Raw genomic sequence first — 27,011 nt, 5'->3', positions numbered from 1 at the left:
CCCTACGCCCGCCCCAACACGGGAGTCCATACTTCCCGGAGGGCCTAATGGGCCCCCAGGCCTCTTCCAGTGCCCCTCCACCTGCCTGTGGCCTCAGGCTCTGTGACAGCCCTCTGCCTCCCCCACCTCCGCCTGCCCCCTCCCTCTCCTGCAGCCCCCGGTCCCCACAATCAACAGCAGTGCGTGAGGACCTCCTGCAAAGCAACCCCCCTAAAAACCGCCAGTATCTCCACACACTTCGTACACAGGCTTCCGCCTTGGCCTCACCTGCGTCTCTTCCACCCTGCTCTGTTCCAGCTGCCCTGAACTCTCCCAGTGCCCCTCAAGCCCAAGACCTCCCCACTTCCAAGCCCGAGCTCCTGCAGGGCCCTCCACCAGCCCTGCCCACAACCCCGACCCCTGGAAGATTCTGAGATCCAGTGAGCTGTCCCCTCCTCCCTGTGTCTGTCTGACCCTCTGGGCAGAAGGGGGGCCTCCCCTCCTGTGTGTCCCCTCAGCTCCTGTACAATCATTTTGTGCCCACAGCCAGGGCGGCGGTGGGAGCAATGCCACCAGCCCTGCCCTCAGGAGTAGGGACCACCTGGGGAGGGGGCTCCCTCCTTGCTCTGGGTCTCCAGAGCCCAGCACAGGTTAAGTGCCCTGTGGTGGGGGAGGCTGGGACCCTACTACCAGCCAGTCTGGTTTGAATCCCTGCTCTCCTACTAGGTGACCACTGTGTGACCTTGTGCAAGCATTGTGACCTCTGTGGGCCTCAGTTTTCCCATCAGCAAAATGGGGGTGATAACACTGACCCTGCAGGGCCACGGGAGATCGGGAACGCTCAATACATGGGCAACCTGGTTAGTCCTGTTGATGCTGGGACGGTGGGGGGGTCACGGGAACAAACAGCTGCCCTCCCAGCGCCCAGGCCTGGCTGGGCTGAGGTTTTGTGGCTGTGCAGAAAGGGTCCCTCTGAGCGCCCCCTCCCACCAGTTCTGCAGTGTTCCGGGGCCTGGGTGACAGAGTCTCTGAGGACTCTTGGGAACAAAGTGGCACCCCTGCATCAGATCTCAGGTCCCCATCTGTGTTGGGTGGGTGGGTTCCTGACCCTTGAGGCTCTGGTGACCCCCAGGGCCCCTGTCTCTCAGCCCCTCTCCTTTCTGGTCCTCACAAGGGCTCATGAGGCAGGAAGGGCCACTGCAGCCCCATCACAGGTGAGGTGGAAATAGAGGCTCAGAGACTGCAAGTGACTTGCCCAAGGTCACCCAGCAAGTAGGTGGTGGGGCCAGGGCCCCATGTGGTGCCTCACCCACCTCCCCACAGCCGGGCCACAACCTTGGCCTCAGTGGAGCTTCACGGAGGCACAGAGAAGGGGAGCAGCTGGCTCAGGTCACACAGCAGCTCGGGGGTGGAACCCCATCTCCTGAGCCCTGGAACCCCCTCTAGGAAGGGAGGGTTACAGTTCCTGTCCCAGCTACTGACTGTCCACTGGGAAGCTGACCGGCCACGGCCAAGTGGAGGAGCTGGGCAGCAGGGGAAGGAGACTTGTCTGTTGGTGCCCGTGATGTGGGACCCAGAGCCATGGGCGTGAGGATGGAGGTGAGGAGAACTGTCAGTACCTGGTACCCCAGGGCTTGGGGGCAGGAGGGTGGGGGAAGGCAGGAGTAGCTCCCTTGTTTCTGGCCTGGCTCCGGGGATGGTGGGATTGCCACCAGTCAAACAGGGGCACAGGAGAGGGCTGGTTTGGGGGTGAAGGTGATCAGTCCGGGGGGTGAGTTGAGATGCAGTGTCTCGGGGGAACCTCCAGATGGAAATATTTAACAGGGAGTAGCCAGGAGCAGAAGGGGGTTTGGAGCAGCTTGGAAAGATCAAGGAGGGGGCACCCAGCCTGGGCTCCTGGGGTCAGGCCCAGCTCTCCTTTTGTGGCAGAGCTCCCAGGACTCCCAAGGGGACCTGCCACCTGCAGCCTTGCCCCTGCACCAGACACCCGGCTCACTTCCTCCTGGGGCACTTCCCACACAGACACCAAGGCCCACAGAGCCCACGGACCCGGGCAGAGCAGCCCTGGCCACGGTCAAGTTAGAATCAGCCCCCACCAGAATCCAAGTCCTCCTGGCCTGGCCATGGCCAACCTCCCAGAGAAACTGACCCCATTCCTGCCAGACATGAGCACACCAGGGCGGGCAGCAGTGGGTGTGGGGACTTAGCCCAAGAAAACCAGACCTCGGCCAGCCTCGGAGGGCAGTGGCTTTGATGACGTCATGGCGGCCTGGCTGATTGGCCAGGACGCCGCCCTCCTGCACTAGAAAGCAGTCGAGTTCCGAGGCTCCTGTGACCCTCACTCAGGGAAATGCCCTCGGGCTGCCTCCCACTCAGTCTGGTCCTTGGAGTCAGAGTGTAAACTGAGGGGCAGGAGAGGAAGGAAGGCAGGAAACTTTTTCTGCTGGCCTTCCATCCCACCATCGCCCAACAACCATTCCAGCCTGTCCCAGGAAAAGAAGGTGGCAGGAATCTAGATGAGCTCCTAGGTCTGGGTCCTTTGGCAACTCGGGCACCGTGCGGAGTGTAAATGGAACAGTCCTTTGTGGTCGCCTGGCCTCCAACCTCCTCCTCTTCCCTGGCTCCAGAACCCCCTACTGTGTGCCTGCAGGTGTGCCCCAGAGGAGGAATCATGACTGGCCAATTACTCATTTTCCCAGCTCCCTTGCAACTAGGAGGTGGGCATATAGCCCAGTGCTGGCCAACGACACATAATGAATCTGTTGAGTTGCTTTACTTCCCCCCCAATTCCTGCCTTTGAACAAGGTATAAGGATGTGAGGCCTTGAGCTGCAGCAGCCACTTTGTAACCATGAGGCACTGACCATGACACCAAAAGCCAATTCACTAAGTAGGTGGAGAGGAAGGCTGTGAAGAGTCTGGGTTCTTGAGCCACCAAACCAATCCTGAGACCACTAACTTCTGGACTTCCTATTGAACTAACAATAAATGGTAAGGAATAAGCTGCCAGTGGCTAGGTTTCTGTTACTTGCCACTGAACACATCCCTTCTGATATGCCAAAACAGGTTTCTGATCTGAAGAAGCAGAAGTTGCAGTTTCCAGGCCTCAGAGTTACTGCTCTCTTATGCCAGCTGCCTGGGTTCTGACTCCCCATCTGGGGTCTGCCTGCCTGGTTCTGCCTTCACCCACCTGACCCCAGCCCCTGACCCCAGCTCCATGTTCTCTCTGACCCCTGCGGGCTCACCTGACCTCAGCACAGCCCCTGAGGCTGCGGGGCTGTCCTGGCTGCTAGCCTGGCTTGTGTCCCCCTCCCTCTGCAGGCTGCCGCCTCTCAGGGCCCTCTGACCGGGCTGACGAAGCTCCCAGGGGCCCAGTGTCTCCAGGGACACTTGGGCATAAAGCAGGAAGGTGGGCAGCTGGAAGATGATCCAGATAAGACAGGAGTTGAGACAGGAGTCTCCCACCGCCTACCTGGGGATCCAGAAGAAACGCAGTGGCAGCCACCTCTCTGCACACCCGTCTCGAGCTACCTCTCCTGCTCCCCACCCAGGAGCCACCTGAGCTCACCCCGTCCACCAGCCTCAGAATGACCCAGTGAGGGGCTGGGAAATGTCTCCTTCAATTTCCATTTTACAGGGCAGCAGACTGAGGCACAGAGCTAGGAAGGGACCTGCCAAGGCAGAGCAATTACTGGGACAGCCCGGCCCCCCACTCTGTAGTCCCCTGAGGTCTACAGAAGGGTCATGACCCTCACCCTCAGGGCCAGAGAGTAAGCCCCACCCCCAGCCCACTGCTGTGGCCTTGGCCATGGTCGTGGTGCAGCCTCTCTAGGCAGAGGGAGGTGTCAGGGTGGGAGGACCAGGGGAGGAATTGCTCATGGCGGGAGGGCATGGGCGAGGGCTAAGTGGGTGGGGGACAGCTGGCACGGTACCAGTCCTCCCCCAGAGCTGTGACTTTTAACACCCCAGTGTATTGGGCCTGGGCCAGAGCAGGCTGTCAGCCAATGCTCTGCCAAACCATGCGGAGGTTTCAGGTGCCTGGAAAATGTCCATCAGGCCAGCCAGCCTGGGGACCCGACCTTTTCTAAAGTCTCGGGTACCAGAAGTTCATCCCAGCATCCTCCCCAGCATCCCTCACACCTGGGACCCTCAGGTTTCTTGCTCACCCCACTCCCTTCCCCAACCCCAGGAGACTGGCCCGGCCCAGAGAAGGTAAGTTATCCCAGGCCACTGAAGCCCCAAACAGCACCCATCCCCCAGGACTAGGCTGCTCAGTCCTGCTGGGCTCCCTGGGGCTGATGCAAGCCCCTCCCCAACCAGCTCCCCAGGCCCATCTGACCTTGGCCTCCAGCGTGGTCAGCCGGTCATTCATGTCACTGAGCCGGGTACAGTTCATACATTCTGAAAGAGAAGAGGTGAGAGTGGAGTAGATCCTGGGGACAGAGCAGCCCAGCCAGAAGGATAGCCTCTGGTCAGGCAGGCAGGGAAATCTCTGAGCTGTTGCTAGCAAAACTCCTACCCATCCTTCAGAGCCTTATCCTTAGCACCCCCTCCTCCATGCAGTCTGCCTGACCTCTGACCCTCCTTTCTGGGCATCCACAGCACAGAGTACTGTCTGTTTACTCAGTGAATTGTCTGAGCCAGCACCTGGGATGCCTTGTCAGTCTGTGGGTGCCGTATGGGGGGGGGGTCTTTGTCTATTTTGTTTGTTCATGAATTTCAGTGCCTGGCACAAAATAGAGGCTCAAAAAATATCTGATAATTGATGAATGGATAGTAAATGAGACACGTTCCCTGACTTTGATAACTACAGTCTGGGGAAGGATACAGGCAAATAGAAACAGGCTGGTAAGGGCTGTAAGAACAGAACATGCAAAAGAGCATCATGGGGGATGTCAAAGCCCATCTGGGGTGGGCAGTGGTCCAGGAGGGCTTCCTGGAGGCAGTGGCACCTAAGGTGAGGCCTGAGGGATGCACAATGACTGGTCAGGTTCAGCAGAAGGAAGAATAAGGGCTGAGGCCCCAAGGAGAACAGAACAGGGGAGCATCTGCCAGCAGCCTGGCCTATCCAAGCACACCTGCGGGCCACCAAGGCTGGAGCAGTGGGCTGGGCCCTGACACAGGAGGCCTGGGGGGAAGAGCTTGGCAGTATCCTGAGGCCAATGGGCTGCTGTTGGAGGGGGTGAAAGCCAAGGTCAGATTTGCATTTTTAAAAGCTCACTCTGGCAGCGGAAGTGTCCCATGGGTGGGAGTGGGAGGGCCTGGAAGCCGGAAGGCCAATTAGGAGACCAGTAACTGTTAACCTCCCAGGCATACATCTCCCTGGGCTGTAATCATCTATTTATGTCTGTCTCCCCCAGAGACCCAGAGCTCTTTAATGAGGAAATAGATGGTTCAAAGCTGTTCTAAAGAGCTTTTATTGCTCTAGAAGTCAAGAGATGCTTAGATTCCTCCCTCAGTTCAAAGCCTGACCCTACAGGAACCCCATTCTGGTTAAACAGACACACGAGAGGTATTAGGGTAACTCGGCAGGTCCCACTTGGTGTTCAGAGGCCCCTTGGCCACAGCGAGGCCCCCGGACCCCATCATCAGCCTTGTCTGTCCCCCATCTTTGTCGCTGAATGCAAACCACCTTGTAAATGTCCCTATTTTTAAATAAGGAGTGCTCTGTGAGAGATGTGAGGAGACCACCAGGATCTTAGGACCATGGGAATAGGTGATTCAGGCTGTGTCCTCCCCAGGGGCGCCCAGCCTTGAGGCCAGGGGTGCTGACAGTCCCCACTTTCTGCTCACCAGCCCTACCTGGCTTTACAAGGCACCAGCCCTACCTGGGTTTATGTGGGCTGGCAGGGGTCCCCTCATCCTCATCTCCCTCCCCATCTAGCCTGGGCTGGGCCCAGTCAGTGGTTTATAAGCCTTTTTTAGGAACACAACTCTTTCTCCCCCAATAAAACCACGTCAGTAACCCCGATACATAAAAGAGATTAAGGACTGAGGCGTAAACACTGAAACTTTAAAACAACCAGAAGAATGTATACAGTTGTCTGACTCAGGGACGGGGCAGGACTTCACAAAGGATCAGCGAGAAAGGAGGCGGTTTTCTGGTTAAACATGGGGAATTGAACACACATGTTTCTCTCTAGTTCCTCCCAGGAAAGGGATGGTAAAGAAGAAAAAGGTACAAACCACAAAGCAGAGAGATGGGCAGAGGAGACTTTGCAGTGAAAGGCAGCCAGGGGCCGAGTCCCAGGCTCGCAGACACAGGAGGGCTTGGAGATCAGGGAAAGGCGAGGGTCCTCTCTGGGCTCAGCGACCCACCCAAGGGGAAAGGCCCACAGGCGCTGATACCTAGGGAGGCCCCCTTCCCCCTGCGCCCCCTGTACAATGGCCTCCAGTCAACAAGGCCAAAACACATGGAAAGAGCCCCAGGAGGCTTTTAGTGCCTCCCTCCTAAATACAGATGGTCCAGGATTCCCGTGCCTCTGAAAGAGGCCCTTCATGGGAAAGACAGACATCAAAACAAACAGGGTCCCATTTGTCATTCCACCCACGCTACCCTCCACCCTCCACCTTACTTTCCACCCACCCACCTTCCCATTCATCCATCCCCCACCCCTCCCTTCACCCCCCGAGGCCACCCATCCCCAACCATCACTTCATCCACCTGGAGGCACCGTGGCTGCCCGTGAGCCCCTTGTTGACCCCGTGCTGATCCTGATGGGCGGGTGGCAGGGCAGCATGAATGGGGTGCCTGCCCTCGCAGCAAAGGCCCAAGAGCATCTCATGGGGGAACAGGTGCTGACTCTGGAGGAGGGCTGGCCTGGAGAACTTTCCTGTTTGAACCTCAGCTGTCCCCTCCACACACAGGAGGGCACCACCCCACCCCGGGGCCCAGCAGGAAGCGGGGAGGGCAGGATGGCCATGGGTGAGGTGTCAATCAGAGCCCCAGCCCCGCCCAGTGAACATTCCTGAGGCATTTAGGGGCTGTGAACACGTTTCCAGGGTGTGAGGCAACAAATAGGACTCGCTGCAGGGGGGAAGGCCAGCAGAGGAAGGGGTGAGCCTTGAGCTCTCCCAGAAACCTATTTCTGGAAAGTGTGCTGGGCCCAGACCTAGTTTGCTCTGGCACCGGGCACCCTGCTTGGCCTGTGGGGAGCGGCTTGGCTGCCAGCAGGCACAGAGGGGTCCAGCTCCCCAGCCGCGGAGAGGTCCAGCCAGCGGGCAGGGGCGAGGCTGCCAGCTCAGCCTCCCTGTGCCACCTGCCCGGGCAGGCGCTCTGAGACTGGGCGGGTTTTATGGTTCCCCTGGCATTCTGTCATCGACAGCAATTAAATTATGCATTTGACTTTCTCTAACTATTCCTCGGAGCGGTGGAAATACGGAGATGGGCCTGGTGGGGACAATCTTGGCTGTGTGACTGGCCGAGGCCCTGCCGCCTGGCTCTGGGCCGGTTCCCCCTCCCTGAGACGCAGACTTTAACTCTCTGGGATTCTGAGGATTCCCACGTTCCCAGCACACACAGGCCCGCGAGTGTTTCCTAGTTTTGAGGACACAGCGGCAGAACCTGTGTTGGGAAATCTCTGCCAATATATCAGAAGGGTGGATGTGCCAGGCAAACTGGTGTGTGTCTGTGTGTGTATGTGTGTGTGTAAGAGAGAGAGAAACTGACTGCTTGGCGTGGTCAGTAGAGAGAGCACTATAGAGGCCACTAACTCACTGTGTGGCTTGCAAGGCCCTCTTTCTCTCTGCACCTCAGTTTCCCCATCTGTAAAAGGGGTTTACATTGCTCAGCTCCAGGGACCTCGGGCTCCTGGTCTCTTTGCTCCTGCTCTCGCCAGCCGGCTGCCCTCTCTGCCTCTCTCTTTCTGTTCCTCCTCCCAGGGCACCCCACCTTGGTGCCTCCAGCTTCTGCTTACCTCATCCATTCCTTTCCTGCTTGGGCCACGAGACCCTGACAGGCGCAGCCAGGGCACTTGGATGGTCCTGTCCCCAGAGGCCCAGCTCCCTCTGAGAGGTCTCTGAAATGGTCTGCAGGTACGGGGCATACGCAGGGTGGATGTCACCTGCAGCCAACCCAACGGGGCCCAGCTGGAAGAGACCCCTAAAATCCCCTGGGAGAACTTCGACCCTAGTCAAGACTCCTAGGGGAAGAAACTTCCAAGGAGGTCAATAGGGTAAGATACTGCAGGGACAGGGGTAGGGCAGGCCAGCTAGGCTGGCCATGGGCGCACACAGGGCACCACAGGAACAAGGCAGTCTTGAGTGATCTGTTTCCCTAATGTGACAAGAGCTATGGAGGTAAGCTCCCCCCTGCCAAAAGCCTGACTCTAGGGAATGAAAACTGGGGGTAAAGAGGGGTACAGGGGACTCTCCTTTCTCATGGTAAGCCTTGAAGAGCTATTGGCCTTTTTAAAACCATGTATATATTTAATATACATTATATAATTTAAATTTTTAACTGAGTGAAAACATGAAACGTGCTTATGATGCTATGTGGAAAATATACAAAATTGTATCTATTCATGAGCCGGCAGGAAACAAGCCAGCTGCAGGCTGGAGTTCCAGAGATGGTGCCACCAAGACATGATCATTCCCGATTTTTCCAGTCCTGGTGTTTCCAATTCTGCCTGCAGCTCTTAAGTGCCTTCTGGTGCTCTGAGCCTAGCTCCGTGGGTAGCAGCGAGGACCTGGTAGGAATTTTGTAAATACCTTCCCTGGGGGGCTTCCCTGGTGGCACAGTGGCTAAGAATCCGCCTGCCAATGCAGGGGACACGGGTTCGAGCCCTGGTCTGGGAAAATCCCACATGCCGTGGAGCAACTAAGCCCGTGCGCCACAACTACTGAGCCTGCACTCTAGAGCCCGTGAGCCACAACTACTGAAGCCTGCATGCCTAGAGCCCGTGCTGTGCAACAAGAGAAGCCACCGCAATGAGAAGCCCGCGCACCGCAACGAAGAGTAGCCCCCGCTCGCCGCAACTAGAGAAAGCCCGTGCACAGCAACAAAGACCCAACGCAGCCAAAAATAATTAATTAATTAATTTTAAAAAAAACCCTTCCCTGGGCCTGGGAAGCCACCTTTCCAGTTAACTTGTAGAGAGCCACTCGTCCAGGTACTTGCAGACAGATCGGATTTTTCTAAGACACATACCTAGATACATACTTCCCAGAAGGAAGCGTGGAAAGGACAAGGCCAGGCCAAAGATGGGGGCCCTACTCTGGGCCCCGCTGTGCTCCTCCACACATGCCAGAGCAACGAAGCCCATCAGGGGCCGGGAGCCTGCTGGTTGGATGGAGCTGTGGCTGCTTGCCAGGCCCAGCCGTGGGGCTAATGGACAGGACAGAATAATTAAATTCCATCTTTTTCTATATCACGGATCACAGAGAAAGCCAGATATTTTTTCAAGAACTTCTGCCAAGAGTTTTTATTGAAAAGTAATTTGAGTTTCTTCTTGGAGAGGGGCAGCCTTGCATGGGTGTCATCGCTTTAGAAACACAAATCCCCAAAGGACCAGCTGTGCTGAAGCTGCTCAGAGCACAGTGGTAGCTGGCCACCTCCACCCCCGACACCAGCAGCCCCTGGACTGCAGAGCTTTCCAGTGATGTTCAGAAACCCCCCGTGGGGAAAAGGGACAACAACACTGGTGAGTGAAACCAATTCACTAATGTTAATCAGTCACCTACAGGGTGAGAGGCAGAAATACCCTGGCATGTGTCCCTCCCTTTATGAGTGAGGATGATGAGATTCAGAGAGGTTCAGCAATGCACTCAAGGTCACAGAGCTTGTCGATTAAAGGCCGGAATCAGAACCCAGGCCTTCCATTCCCCTAAGGCCATGGTGGGCTGGGCTAGGTGCCCTGGCTGGGGCAGCAACTCTCAACGTGATGTGAAAACAGTGCCTGGACCATGGCTGGACATGGGTGACGTTTGTGATTTCTTCACCCACCATGGCCCTAAAGACTCTGCTGACCTAATTGGCCAAGTCTGTCTTCCTCCCTCTCTACCTCCACATCCAGCCCAGAGGTCAAGATTGTTGGGTCTTGTACCATGGCTGGATCACACCCCAAAGCATCTTTGCCCCAATGAAATCTAAAGAGGAATTATGGGAATTATTAAGTTATTTTAGCAAGGTTGATGGAATACAAAGACAGCTCATAAAAATCAACCATACTCCAGGACTCCCCTGGTGGTCCAGCAGTTAAGACTCTGCGCTCTCAGTGCAGGGGGTCTGGTTTGGATTCCTGGTCAGGGAACTAGGTGGTGCACGGTGCAGCTAAAGATCCCACATGCTGCACGCCACAACTAAAGATCCCCCATGCCACAACTAAAAAGATCCTGCCTACAGCAACTAAGACCCAGCACAGCCAAATAAATAAATAAATAAAATAAAAAGCTTGCCTTCAATTAAAAAGAAAATCAACCGCATTTCTATATATTGACAATAACATCATTCACAAAAGCATCAAATTATCTAGGAATAAATCTACTGAAAACTATAATACATCATTGAGAGAAATTAAAGAAGATCTAAATAAATGGAAAGATATGTTCATGGATTGGAAGGCCTTATATTATAGATGTTAACTCTCTCCCACTTGATCTATAAATTCAATGCAGTCCCATTTAAATCTCAGAAGGCTTTGTGTATGTTGTGTGTGTGTGTGTGTGTGTAAATTTGCAAGTTGATTCTAAAATATATATGAAAACGCAAAGGTCCAAGAATAGCCAAGGCGATCTAGAACAAATAGAACAAAAGTTGAAGACTTTTAGGACCAGAAATGAGATCTATTATAAAACTACAGTAATTAAGACACTGTATTATTGGTGCACAGACCCACACTTACACATTCACCTGGTTTATTTAAAAGGCACATATGAGTACAGGAGAGAAAGGATGGACTTTTCAATAAATGGTGCTTGGTCAATTGGACATCCAAATTGAAAAGTAAAATAAAGTAAAATAAAAGAATCTGACCCCTAACCCACACCACACATGAAAGTCGATTCCAGATGGATTGTAGATCTAAATGTTAAAAGAAAAACAATACAGCTTTTTTTTTTGCAGCGCAGCATGGCTTTCAGGACCTTAGTTCCCCAGACCAGGGATCAAACCCACGCCCCAGCAGTGAAAGCTCCAAGTCCTAACCACTGGATCGCCAGGGAATTTCCAACAATACCAGTTTTAGAAAAAATAGGTAACTTACCTTCATGACCTCAGAATAGACAAAGGTTTCTTTGGACACAAAAAGCACTAACATTAAAGAAAACTTTGATAAGATGGATCACATTAAATTTAAGAATTTCTTTTCACCAGAATACATCATTAAGAGAATGAAGAGGCCTATCACTGAGTAGAAGAGGTCCTTGGAATACATAAAACCACAAAATAAGATGCCAAATGATCCACCTGCCAATGCAGGGGACATGGGTTCGAGCCCTGGTCCAGGAAGATCCCACATGCTGTGGAGCAACTAAGCCTGCTCGCCACAACTACTGAGCCTGTGCTCTAGAGCCCGCAAGCCACAACTACTGAGCCTGCGTGCCACAACTACTGAAGCCCGTGCGCCTAGAGCCCATGCTCCACAGCAAGAGAAGCCACCGCAGTGAGAAGCCCGCATGTCACAATGAAGAGTAGCACCCGCTCACCGCGACTAGAGAAAGCCCGCGCGCAGCAACGAAGACCAATGCAGCCAAAAACAAACAAACAAACAAACAAATAAATAAATTTATTTTAAAAATAAATTAAAAAAATAAAAACATCTTAGTGATGGTGAAGAAATTTTTTTTAAAAAAGGGCTTCCCTGTGGCACAGTAGTTAAGAGCCCGCCTGCCAACGCAGGGGACACGGGTTCGAGCCCTGGTCCGGGAAGATCCCACATGCCACGGAGCAACTAAGCCCATGCGCCACAACTACTGAGCCTGTGTCCTAGAGCCCGCGAGCCACAACTACTGAAGCCCGCGTGCCTAGAGTTGTGCTCCGCAACAAGAGAAGCCGCCACGATGAGAAGCCCGCGCACCGCAAAGAAGAGTAGCCCCCGCTCACCACAACTAGAGAAAGCCCACGCGCAGCAACAGACCCAATGCAGCCAAAAATAAATAAAAATATAATAAATTAATTAAAAAAAAAAAGATGCCAAATGGCCCACAGCCATAGGCGGAGGGGTCAACTCATTAGCCGTATCAGGAAATGCAAATTAAACCATACCCACAAGAATGGCTAAAATTAAAGACTAACAAGAATGGCTAAAATTAAAGACTAACAATGCAAGTATCAGAGAGAGTATGAGCCACTGGAACTCTAAGAGAGCATCAATGGAAAGTCCATGGAATAACCACATTTTTAAAATGTGGCAGTTTCTAATAGGGCTGAGTAGGAGCAATTCCATCTCTAGATACAAAAATGAATAAATCCTTTCACCAAAAGACACGTGCAAGAATGAGCAGCATTGCTCATAATAAACAAAAATTATAAATAATCCAAATTCCCATCGGTGGCCAACTGGGTAAATTGAATATTCACAAAATGGACTATTGACACAGTAAGAAGCACACGCAAACCACGTGCAGCCACGTGGATGAACTTCACAAAGATGACAGACCCCCCCACAAAGAGCACACACTGTGTGAGTCCATTTATCAAAAGTTCCAGCACAGGCAGGACAGGTCAAAGGCAGTGGCCTGCGGGTTAGCGGTTGTCTTGGGGAGGGCAGTTACCAGAAGAGGCAGGAGAAGGGCTTCTAAGATGATGAAAATATTCTCTTTCTTGAGCTGGACGCTAGTACACAGGTGTGGTCAGTGTATGTAAAACATGTCAAGCTGCTGTCCTGCTCATCCTAAACCAGCAATCTGACACGTCAGCCTCCAATGCTCCCCGATGCCCTGAGGACAACCCCCAACCCTGGGATGGGCTACTTGCCATGCTCTGAGCAACTCTAACTCTTCTAGGCCTTTAGCATTTGTCTATCTTGTCATCGCATCTAGAAATGTCTTGCAACCACTCCACTGATTAGCGAATTCCTAGTGAAGCACCACCTCTTCCAGGAAGCCTTCCTTGACCACTCTAGGCAGATTCAGGCACCCACCTTCCCACCAATTGCCATGCATCCTGTGTACGCCTTGCTGACAGCACTCGGCGGCGTGGACGGGGAACCTCTTGTGTACCCCTCTTCCCTATGGGGCCACGTCTCACCCATTCTCGTATTCTGAAAAATGGGGGCAGAGTATTCCTCCATCATATGGGGCTGCAAAGATGCTCATGTGTCCTCTTGGGAAGCAGCAGTGCCACCCTTGGGGAGTGGGGTGAACAGATATGGAAGGGGACCCGCAGCTCATTGTCCAGGTAGCCTGCCTTGGAGGACCTCAGGGGGCCCCGGGGGAGGGAAGGGACTGCTCTCCTCCCGAAGGGGGCCGTCTGTCCCAGGTGCACCCTGGCAGCTCTGCGCTGGGAGCTTCCTCACTGTACACGGCAAGCACTGCAGCCCCTGAGCAGCTGTTTTCCATTTCCACCAAAGTCAGGGAAAACGGAAGAGGTTTAAAGTAGAGATAAGGAAGATGTTTTGATGCTGAAGTTCATTATATTCTGGCTTGTGTCATGGTGGGAGGGGAGGAAGGGAGGAAACGTTCTCTTCCGATTTCACAAGAGCAGAGGGTCTGGCCCATGTGGAGCCATGCAGGTCATAATAATGATCAAAAGAAGAAAAAGCAACTGGAGTTCACAGAGCACTCAATCTGCCAGACGCTAATAGAAGGGCGAGACCTTGATGCACCGCTTTTCATGTAAATTTGTCTAATTCCCGCAACAACCCAATGAGGGAAGAACCATTATTATCTCTGTTTTACAGATGAGGCAACCGAGGCACAGAGAGGTTAGGTAACTTGCCCAAAGTCACACAGCTAGTAGGTGCCAGAGGCTGGATTCAAACCCAGGGAGTCAGGGGCTGCCTTTGGCTCTTAGCCATCATCCTGGCAGCCTCAGGAACTGGCCTGCTGAAAACGCCTGAAGTCCCAGGGGGCTCCTTGGAGCCCTGCCCTCTGTGGCCCCCACCCTGCTGTCCTCTGGAAGTCCTACCCCCAGGGTTGTGGGGTGGGGCTCCACAGCCTTTCCCCAGATGCCATCCTGGCCCCTCACCCCAGCTGAGGGTACCATGGCATTTCCTTTCTAAAACATTAGGGCCCTCGACTTCTGCGGGGAAAAGACAAGAATTAAATAAATGTAATTCTTTAAGAAATGAGACCCTTCCCAAAAGTGAGTAGAGTCCCGCTGCTATGTAGGGATGACATGGTCCCTTTGCCCCCCTTCCCCAGAAGGCAGCTGGGCCCTATTGAGAAGAAACCCAATCTGGCAGTGGCATGGGGTGGGGACTGTGGGGCCAGAGGGGCTGGCACGCAGGGAGGGGCATCAGAGCAGCATCAGTGGCTCCAAGAGGGTCAGGGCCCTGCTGCTGGGGAGGGGGTGTGGGAGGGGGCATAGAGAGAGACCAACCCACAGGCCACGTCCCTGTACCAGAATGCAGACATTCAAGGGTGCGCATGGGAGTGAGCATGAGTGTGGATACAGTCAGGTCTAAGGCAGGGGGTCTACATGGGAGTGTCTCTGCGCGTGGACATTCGTGTGCACGTTGTGTTTGTGTCTCTGTCTGGTACTATTTCTTTCTTTCTTCTTTTTGGCCACACCACACAGTATGCGGGATCTTAGTTCCCAGACCAGGGATCGAACCCGTGCCCCCTGCCATGGAAGCGCAGAGTCTTAACCACTGGACCGCCAGGCAAGTCCGTGTCTGGTCCTATTTCTGACACGTGGGTGGAAGCTCAGAAACATTCTCTATTTCCACGGGCCCCAGGGTTTACAAAGCCCTTTCGCATCTTTGACATCTCTTGGTACCTTTGTGGCCAGTGAGCCCCACGATCCATGGTCCCAATTTATAGCTGTGTTAAGGGCAGCTCAGAGTGGGAGAGGACCTCCCCAGGTCACACAGAACTGCAGCAAAAACCCCAATGTGTTCTGGGGAAGGCCAGGAACCCTCCCACCCCACCTACAGCCCCCATGGGGACCCAAATGAGCCAGAAGAGGCTGCAGGAGGAGGAGCTGTTAAATCCAGGGAGCTGGTCCCCTGCTCTGGGAGCATAGGCCTTCTGATGGACCAGGAATGGGGTCAGCATTAGGAACTGTGCTGTGTGTCCTCAGGCAGAGTGCAGCCCTCTCTGGGCCTCAGCTTCCCATTGGTCAGATGCAGGGATGGACTGAATGCTCCCTTTCAGCCTTTTGTTCTCTGAGTCAGTAACCGTAACTGGAGCCAGAAGGCATATCAGCTGGGCATCCACCTTTCCCCTTCTGTCTCCTGTGGGAAAAGGAGCCAGGCTTTGCTTCCTGCAAGCAAATGGATCATATCACGGTGGCCCATTCCCTGGCTTCTGTGGTGAAATGTGATCCCCTGGGAAGCATCCTGTTGGGCTGGAGAGGCCACTTGGTGGGTCCAGGCAGTCCACAGCCCAGGTGAGGAGCATCTTAGCTCACCTCCTCCCCATCACTGGGCCCTCAGCTTTCCTCCACAATAAAGTGGGACAATAGTCCCTGCCCTGTGTATTCATGAGGCCCAATCCAGACCTTTGCCATGGGCTTTGGTACTCGTGCTTGCGCAGGAAGGATATGCAGGAAGGGACAAACTCTCCTGGGTCCATGCTGGGTGGGGCAGTTGCTTGGACATCCAGAAGCCGTCAGGAGGACAGCGCAGCTGGAGAGAGCACAGTGTCCTCGGGACTCTCCAGGCAGCAAAGATGCAGCCTTCTGGCCAGCAAAGCCTTTGGTATTTGGACCATTTTGGAGAGAAACTCATCTAAGAAGTACCTGACTGCCCAGCCCCCAGAGTGGAGGTATACAGCACACCTGTGCTGACCACTCACAGGGCACCCAAGTGTGGAGGGCGCTCACCCCTGAAATGAATGTCTCCACTGCACTCCTCCTTCTGCCCTCACTAACCACCGGGATTCCTGAACCCTGGATTCTGGGTCTGGATTCATGCTCTCCCTGAGTCCTTTCTGTGTTGATGATGACGTAGTAACGAAAGCCGTACTTCCTGGGTATCTCTAATGCTCTTCTGGCATCATCACGTGCATGACGCATCCTCCCCATAGGTGTTTTGGTTCCTCTGTTACAGATGATGAAAACGGAGACTCTGAGAGGTTATGAAGTTGCCCCAGGCCCCACAGGCAGGGGCAGGAACCAGATCAGAGATGCTGCAAAGCCAGTGCTCTTTCCTTAACAATTCCTGGCTTCTGATTGTTCTGGTCATGTTGGAAACCTCCTAAGCAAGGGAGTTAGAACTGTAACGTTGGTGAGTGCACCCAAGAAAAGTGTGTGTGCTTTAGTGCCTGGACCCTGGGGCCCCCTGAGGCTGATCTATCCCTGTCATGGCTGTCTCTGGACAGGTGAGTTATAGCAGGTGATGGCAGCTTTGTTTGACACAATGAATGACTTTCTCATCAGCACTGCTCCCAATGGGCTGTGGAGTTGCTTTCCTTCCGACCGGCATGGCTGGGAGAAGTCCATCTCCAGAAATCCATGGCATGAGAATGGAACAGCCAGAATCCCGCAGGATAAAGGACTTCTTGGTCCTTGGTTGGGGCTGGAGTAGGGTCCCCACAGCTGGGGGGTGCTTGGATGAAGGTGGCTGTGGGACCATTTGCTCAGCAGAGCGATTTCCAGCCTTCCAGGAACATCCCTCAGCACTTAAAGGGGGGGTTTATCACAACAGAAATAAGAGATACAGTCTCTGCAGCCATTTGGGGGATCAAGAAACGGGGGGGAGGGTCATCCCTGCATATGTTTTATCTTTCAGGGTTCACTGAGCAAGCTGCCTCTTTTGGTTGGATTTCTGAGGTTTGTGTTCTTAAACTGAAATTATTGTTTGAAGTGCTCTTCCTCTTTTTTCCTCATCCAGAAAGAAATCATAAATATCTCCAGGGTCCCACAAAGCTGGCAGGCGGCCTTGCCTGGATCTGAAAGCTGACACCAGGCACAGCCCAGGGAGACGAGCTCTGATTCCCGATCCTCTCGGACATGTGGCGTCAGTACTGCCACCATCACTCTGTGTCAGTGGGAAAGAATCCCTTTTAACAAGGCTCCAAGCCCAAGGTCAAGGTTCAGGGGCCATAAAGCAAAGCTGGCTGACCGAGAGCCTCCAGAATATGGGAGGGGCTGCCTGACTCTGCTGGGTAGAGCGCCCACAGCCTTGGCCCCGGGCTGGGGCCTCCCCCTCCTGCAGCGCTGGTCCAGGCTCAGGAGAGGTGATGAGCTCTCTTGGGGAAACAGATGAGGTGCCCCAAAGACAGCAAGAAGGGGACATAGTCACTTTGGTCTTGGGGCTTTCAGAGGAAAATGGTGGCAGAATTCAAAGTCCCCAGGCGGGAGGTCTGGACAGGGCAGTGCATCAGAAGAAGCCCAGGCAAAGAGGCCTGGGAATCAGCTCTGACCTTTCCCTGCATGCACCTGGGCAGGCCCCTTCTCCTCTTGGAGTCTCTATCCCTCCAAAGGCAAGGGGAAGGCCCAAGGTAGCTTCAGCTTTTATTCAGGGGTCATCTGGGCTCCAGGAAAGGCCTTGGTCTCTTCATGGAGCCATCTGCCTCTTGATGGTTGTTTAGGGGAGCTGGGACATGAGTGTGGGATGCTTCCTCTGACACCAGGTCTCCTGAGTTCTCTATAAGAGGTCGAACCTCAGTCTGGAAGACCATGGGCCTGACCTCATGTTGGAGAGGGCCCAGAGCAGCAGTTATCAAATGCCGCCCCCCCTTTTTTTTTTTTGGCTGTGCCCTACGGCATGCAGGATCTCAGTTTCCTGACCAGGGATCAAACCCGTGCCCCCTGCAATGGAAGCACAGAGTCTTAACCACTGGACTGCCAGGGAAGTCCCAACAAATGCCTTTTTAAAAGGAAGAAGTCTTTTTCCTACACACAGTGGCTTCTGGGACCCCAACAGGTAACAAATCAAAGAGAGGCTGCTCCGACTGCAGGGGGTGGGAGCCCAGAGCCCCCAAATCAGCCACCATCTGCCCCCTGGGTTCAAGGTGGGCAAGAGGTGGATGGGTCTCGGTGTCCCCATCCCTGGTTCTCAGACACCCAAGGGAACAGCATGTGATGAGGCCCATCCCACGTCCAGTGGGGGACGTAGCGCCCACACAGAAGCTTCCTGCTTCGTGACAGGGTGCCATCTGGACTCATCTCCCCCAGGCAATGTCTGGGGCTTACATTCTTCCGGGCCTGGCCTGCCCCCTCCCTCAGGGGCCACCATGTACTGGTCAGCTGCCCCTCCACCCTCCTAGCCAGGAGTGGCTCTGGCTGGAGCCCAGGCCCACATGGCCTCCTGTTGAGACACGGAGGGAGGAGGAGCGGTCAGGTGACAAGACTCCTGACTCCCAGGGTCAAACCTGGACTGCATCCTTCCCAACAGGAGGAGGTTGTCATGGCAACTAAAAGACCACTTGAGATGGGGCCAGTCCCCTCATCAGGCACAGACCTTCACTGAGGATGGATTTTTCTGCTAATTGCCTGTAGTTTTCAGCCCCTGATCTGACTTTCTAGATCACAAGTCAGACACAATCTGACTGTTTCTTAGAGACACTTCCCCTCCGCTGACTGTCCCAATAGCTTAAAACACATTCGAACAACAGAAAGGCATTTGTGCAGGATTTACAGTGTTTGCCTAATAGCTCAAGGCTTAGTCATCTCTCTGGGCCCTGCCCCTTGACAAGAGATGAGGATAATCAAGACCACCTCCTAGGGCCCTGAACCGGTTAGAGAGAATGCAGGATCAGCACAGAGTACATGCACAGAAAAGGCAGCTATTATCTGTACTCATATTAGAAAGCAAGTCTCCCATACAACTGTAAAGAACAGAAGGGTCTTAGGGCTATCTCACCGGGCCCTTTCTTTTAACAGATGAGAAAACAGATCTGGGGTGGTAAGTGGTTCATGGCCACAGTCACACATTTGAGGTGGTGGCCCACCCAGGACTAAAACCCAGTTCTGGGTATGCACCTTTTCACCTTCCCAGGGCAGGCACCTCATTACTCCCCCTTAGTCATTTACACCATAGTAAGAATGAGTCCATACAGTACCACTGGGAGCACAACACCTTACAAAAAGCACTCTGCCATCCCTCTCACCTGCCAGAAGAGCTTAAGAGGGAGATAATATAATCCCCATAATTAAGGAGGAGCAAGATGGTCCAGCCCAGAAAGGTAAAATGTGGCCCAGGGTCCGGAAATGCCAATCCTCCTTGCTCAGCGGCTCCATCTGCGTGCAGATTAGAGGAGGGGGATGAGAAACCTTCTGCTCAGGCACGGAGTGCGGTTACTGGGTCGGGGTTCTTATTGGCCACATTTTCCCGCATCCAGATCCTGGTCTGGAGCAGCGGGAGAAGTTTCTTTTCCATGAACAGGGCTCATGTCCACACTGGTCCTACCCCAGGCTCCTGGGAGCCCCACTGGACTCACCAAGTGGCAGATGGGAGAGGGCTCGGGCCAGAAGCAGAGCCGTTGCAGGGGAGCTGAGGGGACGGCCAGAGGCTGGCCTCGGTGTCTGATGCCTGCTCCCTGCTCACAGCTGGGCTGCAGTATGCGGGGAGGGAGAGCCCCACCCTCCTCCCTTCAGCTGAGCTTTAGGGATATAGGGGGTGGGGGGCAGGCGGGCCAGGGATTCTGACAGATTCCAAGGAAGCGGTTTCGGTTTCGCAGAACCCAAGGGCCTGGAGTGGAGGGGCAAAGAGTGGAGCGGGGAGGGGCTGGGGTAGGACCCAAACAGCACCGCTTTGGGACCACTCACCGTCCCAGCCAGAGCCAAGTCCAAGGATGAAAGGAGTCTGGAATGAGCCTCCTTATTGGGAGTGTGGGGCACCGGGTCTCCTCTTCCTCCAACACCGCCCCCTCAGCCCTGTATCCAGGAGCCCCAAGAGGCAGCCGTCCAAGACTACAAAAGTCTGCCCATCTGGTGGGTGTGAAATACTATCTCATTGTGGTCTGAATTTGCATTTTCCACACCACTAATGAGGCTGAACATCTTTTCATAGGTTTTGGAGCCATTTCTCCCCAGCGCCTGCCCTCCAGCCGTGAAGGACTGTCCGTGTTCTTGACCCATTTATCTATTGGATTTTTCTGTCTTTTCCATATTGATTCATGTGAGTTCTTTCTGTATTTCTGATACCAGCCCGTTGTCAATTTTACGCATTGCAAGTATCTCCTCCCAGTCTGTGGCTTGTGTTTTTGCCTTTGGTAAGGCTGCCTTTTGTCAGAGAGAAGTTTCCCAAACTACTTTTTTTTTTTTTTTTTTGCCATGCCATGAGGCATGCGGGATGATAGTTCCCCTGACCAGGGATTGAACCCGTGCCCCCTGCATTGGGAGTTCAGAGCCTTAACCACTGGACCACCAGGGAAGTCCCCCAAACTATTTGCTTTTAATTCCTTTAAAGGTATCAGGTAGAGTCGTGATAGTTACTTCCCTATCCCGTTCACAACTTTAAAGAGGCAATTCTAATAACTCACTCATACTAGCGTGATATGGACTGACTCGGTAGCTGAGTTCTACATGGCCAGAAGTTCCTTCTTCTACCTTGTTTGCCAGGAGTTTCCATCATGAATATGTGTTTAATTGTATCTCTTAAACTGTTTGTGAGCTGAATCACATGAATAGATTTTCAAAATTCTCCTTGGTCACAATCTATTACTTTTTGTGCATGGCCAGATTTAAATAGCTAATATTTTATTTCTGATTTTTCACTTGACTCATCGATAGCTCCAACCCAGAAACAACTTGGTGGTCCCAGAACTAGGGTAACTTTCAGTCCTGAACCTGTGGGAGGTTGAAGCCCAAGGCTTTGGTTTCTCAGCCTTATTTTTCCCCTTCCAAAGTCCAGACAGACAAGCTTCCTCGCTACCGCGAGCCAGGGGTGGACTTTTCCTGTCTCTTCTTTCACTACGTCTCAGCTATTGCACCCCGTAACACAGGAGCCCACCCTTTCCCTCTGTTTTGGCTCAGGTATAAAACTTGGTCCCAGATTCCCAGGACCCACTTCCCCGCCTACCACGGGCAATCACAGCAACAGCGTCAGACCCTCTGCTTCCTTAGCTTACTGGGCACCGGAGCTTGAGGGGGTCACAGAGCCTGGATGGATCCTGCGGGCCCCTGCTTGGTCTCTGCCCTGGAGGGGAGGCACAGAAGCACCGGCAACCTCTTCCCTGCTTTTTTTCAAGCTGAAGTTCTATGTAAGATGTAAAAGAAATGGTTCCTGAAAATGCTGATGAATGAGGCAAAAGGATACAATCTTCTTCCTAGTCAACCAGCCGATCCAAGCACAGGGTAATAATACATAGTACTTAAGTGCCGGTAGAATTCACAGTAGTCTACTGTTAAGAGGTCACCTGGGCCTGGATTATGGAGAGATTCTCAGTGTGTGAGCTCTGCCCTGGGTTCACACCTTTATGAACAAGGGCTCCTGCTACTGGCCAGAGCCAATTCCCTTGGGCCCAAAGTCCCTTATGTAGCATACACATATATACTATTTACATATATATATATGTGCATATATTCACACACATATATACATATCCCCAAGGACTGATGTCCAAGCTCTGAATGAGCATGAGGAGTCTGATGCTGGGATCACACACACACACGAACATGCACGCACATACACACACAGGCACACACATGCACATATACTCACAACACATGTGCAGATGCCTACACACATACACTATACATCATGACACTCTCTGAAGTCTTCCTTTTTCTTTTTTTTTGGCTGAGACTTGTGGCTCGTGGAATCTTAGTTCCCAGACCAGGGATTGAACCCAGGTCCCTGGCAGTGAAAGCACTGAGTCCTAACCACTGGACCGCCAGGGAAGTCCCTGAAGCCTTCCATATAGGACATTCCAGGTTGAGACTTGACTCAAAAGCCAAGAGTTGGGACACCCCTCCATCCAGCCCTGAGGCCTGTGGCATGTGAGGGTCTAGGGGAGCCAGGCAGAAGCAGCAGCCAGCTCTGGGAGGCAGGCCTGAGGCTGTATGTGAAGGGGGAGGCCAGGTTTCAGCACCGATCAGCTCCCAGAGCATTCCCCAGATGGCAATGACCCTGGAAAATTCCGGAACACAGAACTGGGCACTCACAACTGCCCAACATTGGGAGAAATAGATAGTAAATGACCTCACAGATATTCATTTGGCAAACACTGCCCAGGACCCTGGCACTGGCCCTGGCATTCAAGATTCAGGGAGTGAGAACACAGACCCAGCCCTTGAAAGTTCCATGGCCCCAGAGGCAACCTATGGGACCATTATAACAGCGAGCCAAGGAAGCCAAGGGGATGGGGCAGGGTAGTCAAGGAGGGCTTCCTGAGGGTGGTGGCCAGAATAAAAACAGTAAGTTGGAATTACTGGGAAGGGAAAGTGGTACTTAGGTCGTTTCCAAATCTAACTTGGTTCATAATTCCCCAGACTGATGCCGGGAATCCAAGACTCCAGCCCAGGCGTGCCCAGGGCTCCACCAGGTGCCTGTTGGTCCAAAGCAGCAGGATCTCTCACCGACTGTAGAACCTGTTTCTCAACAAGTGGGGCTGGTCTGCATTCCCAGGAGTCCATGATGGCTGTAACCATAGTTGGTCCCTCAAGGAACATTGAGGCTAAACTCCATCTTATCTGGATAGGGACAATGGTCCAGAGAGGGTAGGAATCTACCCAAGAAAGCCCAGCCAGTCAAGAGCATAGCTGGACCAGAGCCTGGGGCCCACACGCCAGCTCCAGAAGGGCTCAGGCCTCTGCACGTTCTCCATTCTGCAGTTGTCCTCAGCCCCGTCAGGGTTCCCCAGGCTGTTACCAGCTCCCTTAAGCAAAGTCTCAAATCCTCTGGACAACGGGCTCCCCATCACCTGTGGTGTCAAGTGCAAACCCCTCAGCTTGCCCTTCAACACACTCACAGAGTGGCTCTGGACATCCCCAGCCCGGATCCCCCACCTGTCACCTTCCCCACACCCTCCCTATGCATCTCATCGCATGGCCTGCAGTTCCCAGAACAGATCTTGCCCTTCTCTGGCTCCTGAACTTTGCACAGCATCTCTGGGACAGGGCCCTCCTTGACCCCACTGACAGACGCCTCAATCATGGCCGAGCAATGGACCTGGAAGGACTGGGGTCCCATGGTGGGAGGTTGGTGGTCTCGGGGGACTTTGAGGAAACCATTGCTCCTTGATGCTTTGGGCAGGGTTGGGCTGTGCCCATATTTAGCACCACTGTTTATGAGCCGACTGCAGCCCCACCCTAGGACAAGACATGGAGACTATGGTTTTGATCAAAGGCTACAGAACCCAGATCAAGTGCAAATACAAGGAGGCACCAAAGCATCCTTCACTTTTTGAAAAAGGAGGAGGAAGAATTTTACCTTGAATAAAGATAAAGAAATAGACTCAACAGATGCAAGCTATTATATATATAGGATGGATAAACAACAAGGTCCTACTGTACAGCACAGGGAACTATAATGTCCTGTGATAAACCATAACGGAAAAGAATATGAAAAAGAAAGTGTGTGTGAATATATATATATATATATATATATATATATATATATATATATGACTGAATCACTTTGCTGTACAGCAGAAATTAACACATTATAAATCAACTATATTTCAATAAAATAAATTTTTAAAAATGAAATAGACTCAGAGACTCAAAGAAGAAATGGGAATTAGACAAGATCACCCAAAAGAAGCCAGGGCTTGAACCCCACCTGCCTACCTCCCAGGACAATGCTTCTTCCCCCGTCCACACTGCCCACCCCACCCCAGGCCAGGGGGGCTGGAGCTGGGATCCTCAGATGGAGAGTCAGCACCACTGGACCAGCCATCTGCAGGCCGCAGAACCCCTGCAAGCCTGCAAGGGGACAGCACCTCCAAGCTTCATGACCTGATAATAAGAAGATGTCTCGAGAAGCATCTCCATGGGAGAGGCTTCCGTTTCCACATCTGGCCAGGAAGGGCTGCCTCCAGCTCTGTGAGTTCTTGGAGGCCCAGCAGCAGAGCACAGCTGGGGCTCTGGGCAGCTGCAAGTGATGCAGAAGCTCAGCAGCTGGAGCCCTTCTGGGTCCGCGCAGTGAGGGAGCATCAGTCTGCTCCATTCTGGGAAGTGCAGGAGACCGGGCAGCAGGCTGGCATCACATCACCAAGGCCGTGAACCTGGAGGGTCTGGGGCTGGTGGGGAGGAGGGAATGGCTGGTCAGGGGAGTCCACATCCCACGCCCCATCCTCCAGCAGGCAGCCGAGGGCTCTGAGTCACTAAAGCTACTGGGGCTTAGGGAGAGGAAAAGGACCGCACACTGAGGTCAGGAACAGAGAAGCCCTCAGGAGAATACGTCTATTGGAAAGGCAGGGGGTTATTCCCCTAAATGTATCACCCAGCCACACTCGGCAGAGTGCAGGATGCTCAACTCAGCAGGGCTCAGCAGCTGTGTTAAGGCCAGTAGAGGGCTCCAGGCAGGATGGGAACCCAGGATGCTTCTCCCTCCACCGTTCACACGTTCAACCTTCCATCGTCCGTTTATGCAACAGATGCTCTACTGTGTCCTGCCGCGGGTCAGGGGCTAGGGCACATAGTAGCCAGTGGGTCCAACATGCTCCGTGACCTTGAGTCTGATGGAGGAGACATGGGGTCACCAGACAGCTCCTGTGATGTCCCATGTGCTGTCATAGTAGTAGTGATGGGCCATTTGAGAACACGGAGACATGATTTGTCAGCAGAGGCCCCCAGAGCGGAAGCAAGCAAGTGAAGATGGCAGGGATGCTGTTTAGGGGAAAGGCCAGCCCGGGCAGGGGCCCCAGAGCACAGAGAGCCCAGCACGTCCCGGGTCAGGGTAGCTAGAACATGGGCCCCGGTCTCATCATGCCGGGCCCTGCACGCCTGCTAAGGTGCCTGGGATTTATCCTCAGAGTGGCAGAAGCAGATGGACAACTTAAAAGCCTCTGCAGCAGCAGAGGCTTCACCATGAAGCTTAGGCTTCTGGAACCTTCACTTGCAAGGGGTCCTTCAAGAGAGAAACTCTAGGCAATGTGTTCACACGCTCACGGGTTTTTGTAAAATTCACCAAAGTAAGAGTTTTCTATGTATTCTTTTTATTTAAAAGCCCCTCAGATTGGATAAGCTTCAGGGCCCGTGAACCTGGATCTGCCCCTGGATGATGAGATCAGATCTGGTTCTTAGAAGGTGCTCCCAGCATAAGATGTACGACACCAGGGGTGAGCCCGAGCGTGAGCGATGGACCTTGGGTGATTAGGGTGTGTCCGTGTAGGTTCATCCATTGTGACAAATCCACCTGTCTAGTGGGGGATGTCAATGATGGGAGAGGCTGTGAATGGGTGGTGGCAGTGGGTACAAGGGAACTCTGTGCTTCAGCCCAATTTTGCTGTGACCCTAAAGCTGCTCTGAAAAAAATTAAGTCTTTAAAAAAAACAATTGCTGGGGAATTCCCTGGCGGTCCAGTGGGTAGGACGCTTCCACTGCGGGGGGCATGGGTTCCATCCCTGGTCGGGGAATTAAGATCCAGCAAGCCGCACAACGTGGCCAAAAATAAATGAATAAATAAAATTTAAAAAGTTGCCGTTGGAAGGTGCTGCCCGGCTGAGTGTGGGAGGTGGACGGGGTCCACTTTCTTAGAAGAGGGTCTTGCCCTCTTTTTCTGGACACACAGTAGGGTATTCTGGGAACGCTTGCTGATGGAGTGAGACCTGCCCCCTTCCCTCTGGGAAAACTTTTCCCAGCCCTGCACTTAGGTGGGTTCCAAATGTTGAAGGCATTTCCTATAGACAAGCAAGATTCCCATCACTTGCTCGACCCCCCTGTGGCCGGTGACCGTGACACCTCCCAGGCCCACACCTGACCCCATGGGATGGGGCAGCTGCAGGGAGCTGGTGACAGAGCCTGGCCTGGGAAGACCAAGGGCATCTAATATTCAGCCTGACATCATCTGGCTGCAGTTCCCAGAGACTAAAATTAGGCCGAGGAAATTTAGGATGCTGCTTCAGATTTCCAAAAAAAACGGGTGGGGGCCAGAAAATGGATCATAAAAGAATTTTTGTGACTCAGTCCCAGCTAGGGAAAACAGACATGAGCTCCACTTATGGGAGGAGGTAGAGGAATCTTTTATCTATTCACTGTAAAGGGAGACCCGAGCTCCCTGAGACAGACACTCCCACTAGGGGTTTCCTGGTTTAGCCCCATTTCACCAGTGGACCCGAGAGATGCCAGGCCCTGTCCAGGGTCAGCTGGAAGCTGGCTGGGCTCCATCTGGAGCCCAACTCCCCCATACACTGCTCTGCCCCCCAAGGACAGAGTTTCCTTTGGGTTTCTTCCCCAGTTATGAGGGATGGGGGGCGGTCCCAAAAGTCCTGCTGCTCTATCAGGACTTAGTGTGTTTACCCCCAAGGATCAGCTGAGAAAGGTCTGGGCCACTCTAGTGGGTGGGCAAGTGCCTGAGAATTTGTGGGGGTTTTGTGGCTTTTTTTGTTTGTTTTTCTATAAATCTATTTATTTTATTTATTTATCTTTGTCTGTGTTGAGTCTTTGTTGCTGCGTGCGGGCTTCCTGTAGTTGTGGCGAGTGGGGGCACTCTTCGTTGCGGAGCACAGGCTCTAGGTGCACGGGTTTCAGTAGTTGCGGCACACGGGTTTAGTTGCTCCGCGGAATGTGGGATCTTCCTGGACCAGGGCTCAAACCCGTGTCCTCTGCCTTGGCAGGCAGAATCTTAACCACTGAGCCACCAGGGAAGTCCCAAGTGTCTGAGAATTTGAAAAGTGACCCTTATCCCATGTGAAATGGGACCCGGCAAGGATTAGGGGGGTCTCTCCTTGTTTTCCCACTGAGGCCGAAGGACCTTGGATTCAGGCTTCTTAATGAGACGTCAGGGAACCCTCGAAGGTTTTCAGTCTCTGAACCCTTGGAAACTGTAAGCAAGATGATCTGTCCTGGGCATGTTTTAGAAGAAACTGTCTGAAGTTTTG

The 27,011-nt window shown here is 53.2% G+C and overlaps 1 protein-coding gene across 1 annotated transcript in view; it reads right to left on the bottom strand.

The window, feature by feature from the left end:
- Window positions 1–27,011, bottom strand: part of COL26A1 (collagen type XXVI alpha 1 chain) — a gene marked incomplete at its 5' end in the record, with an annotated part of 177,846 nt that overhangs the window by 18,283 nt on the left and 132,552 nt on the right. Inside the window, one exon of the mRNA XM_081257567.1 lies at window positions 4,318–4,379. Coding sequence (XP_081113693.1) covers window positions 4,318–4,379 — 62 coding nt within the window. The remainder of the gene's footprint in view (window positions 1–4,317; window positions 4,380–27,011) is intronic.

This window comes from Mesoplodon bidens, assembly GCF_964165515.1.
Source record: "Mesoplodon bidens genome assembly, chromosome: 15".
NCBI lineage: Eukaryota > Metazoa > Chordata > Mammalia > Artiodactyla > Ziphiidae > Mesoplodon > Mesoplodon bidens.
Note: the sequence above shows the minus strand (reverse complement) of the source record. Positions and strands in the feature narration are given on the sequence as shown.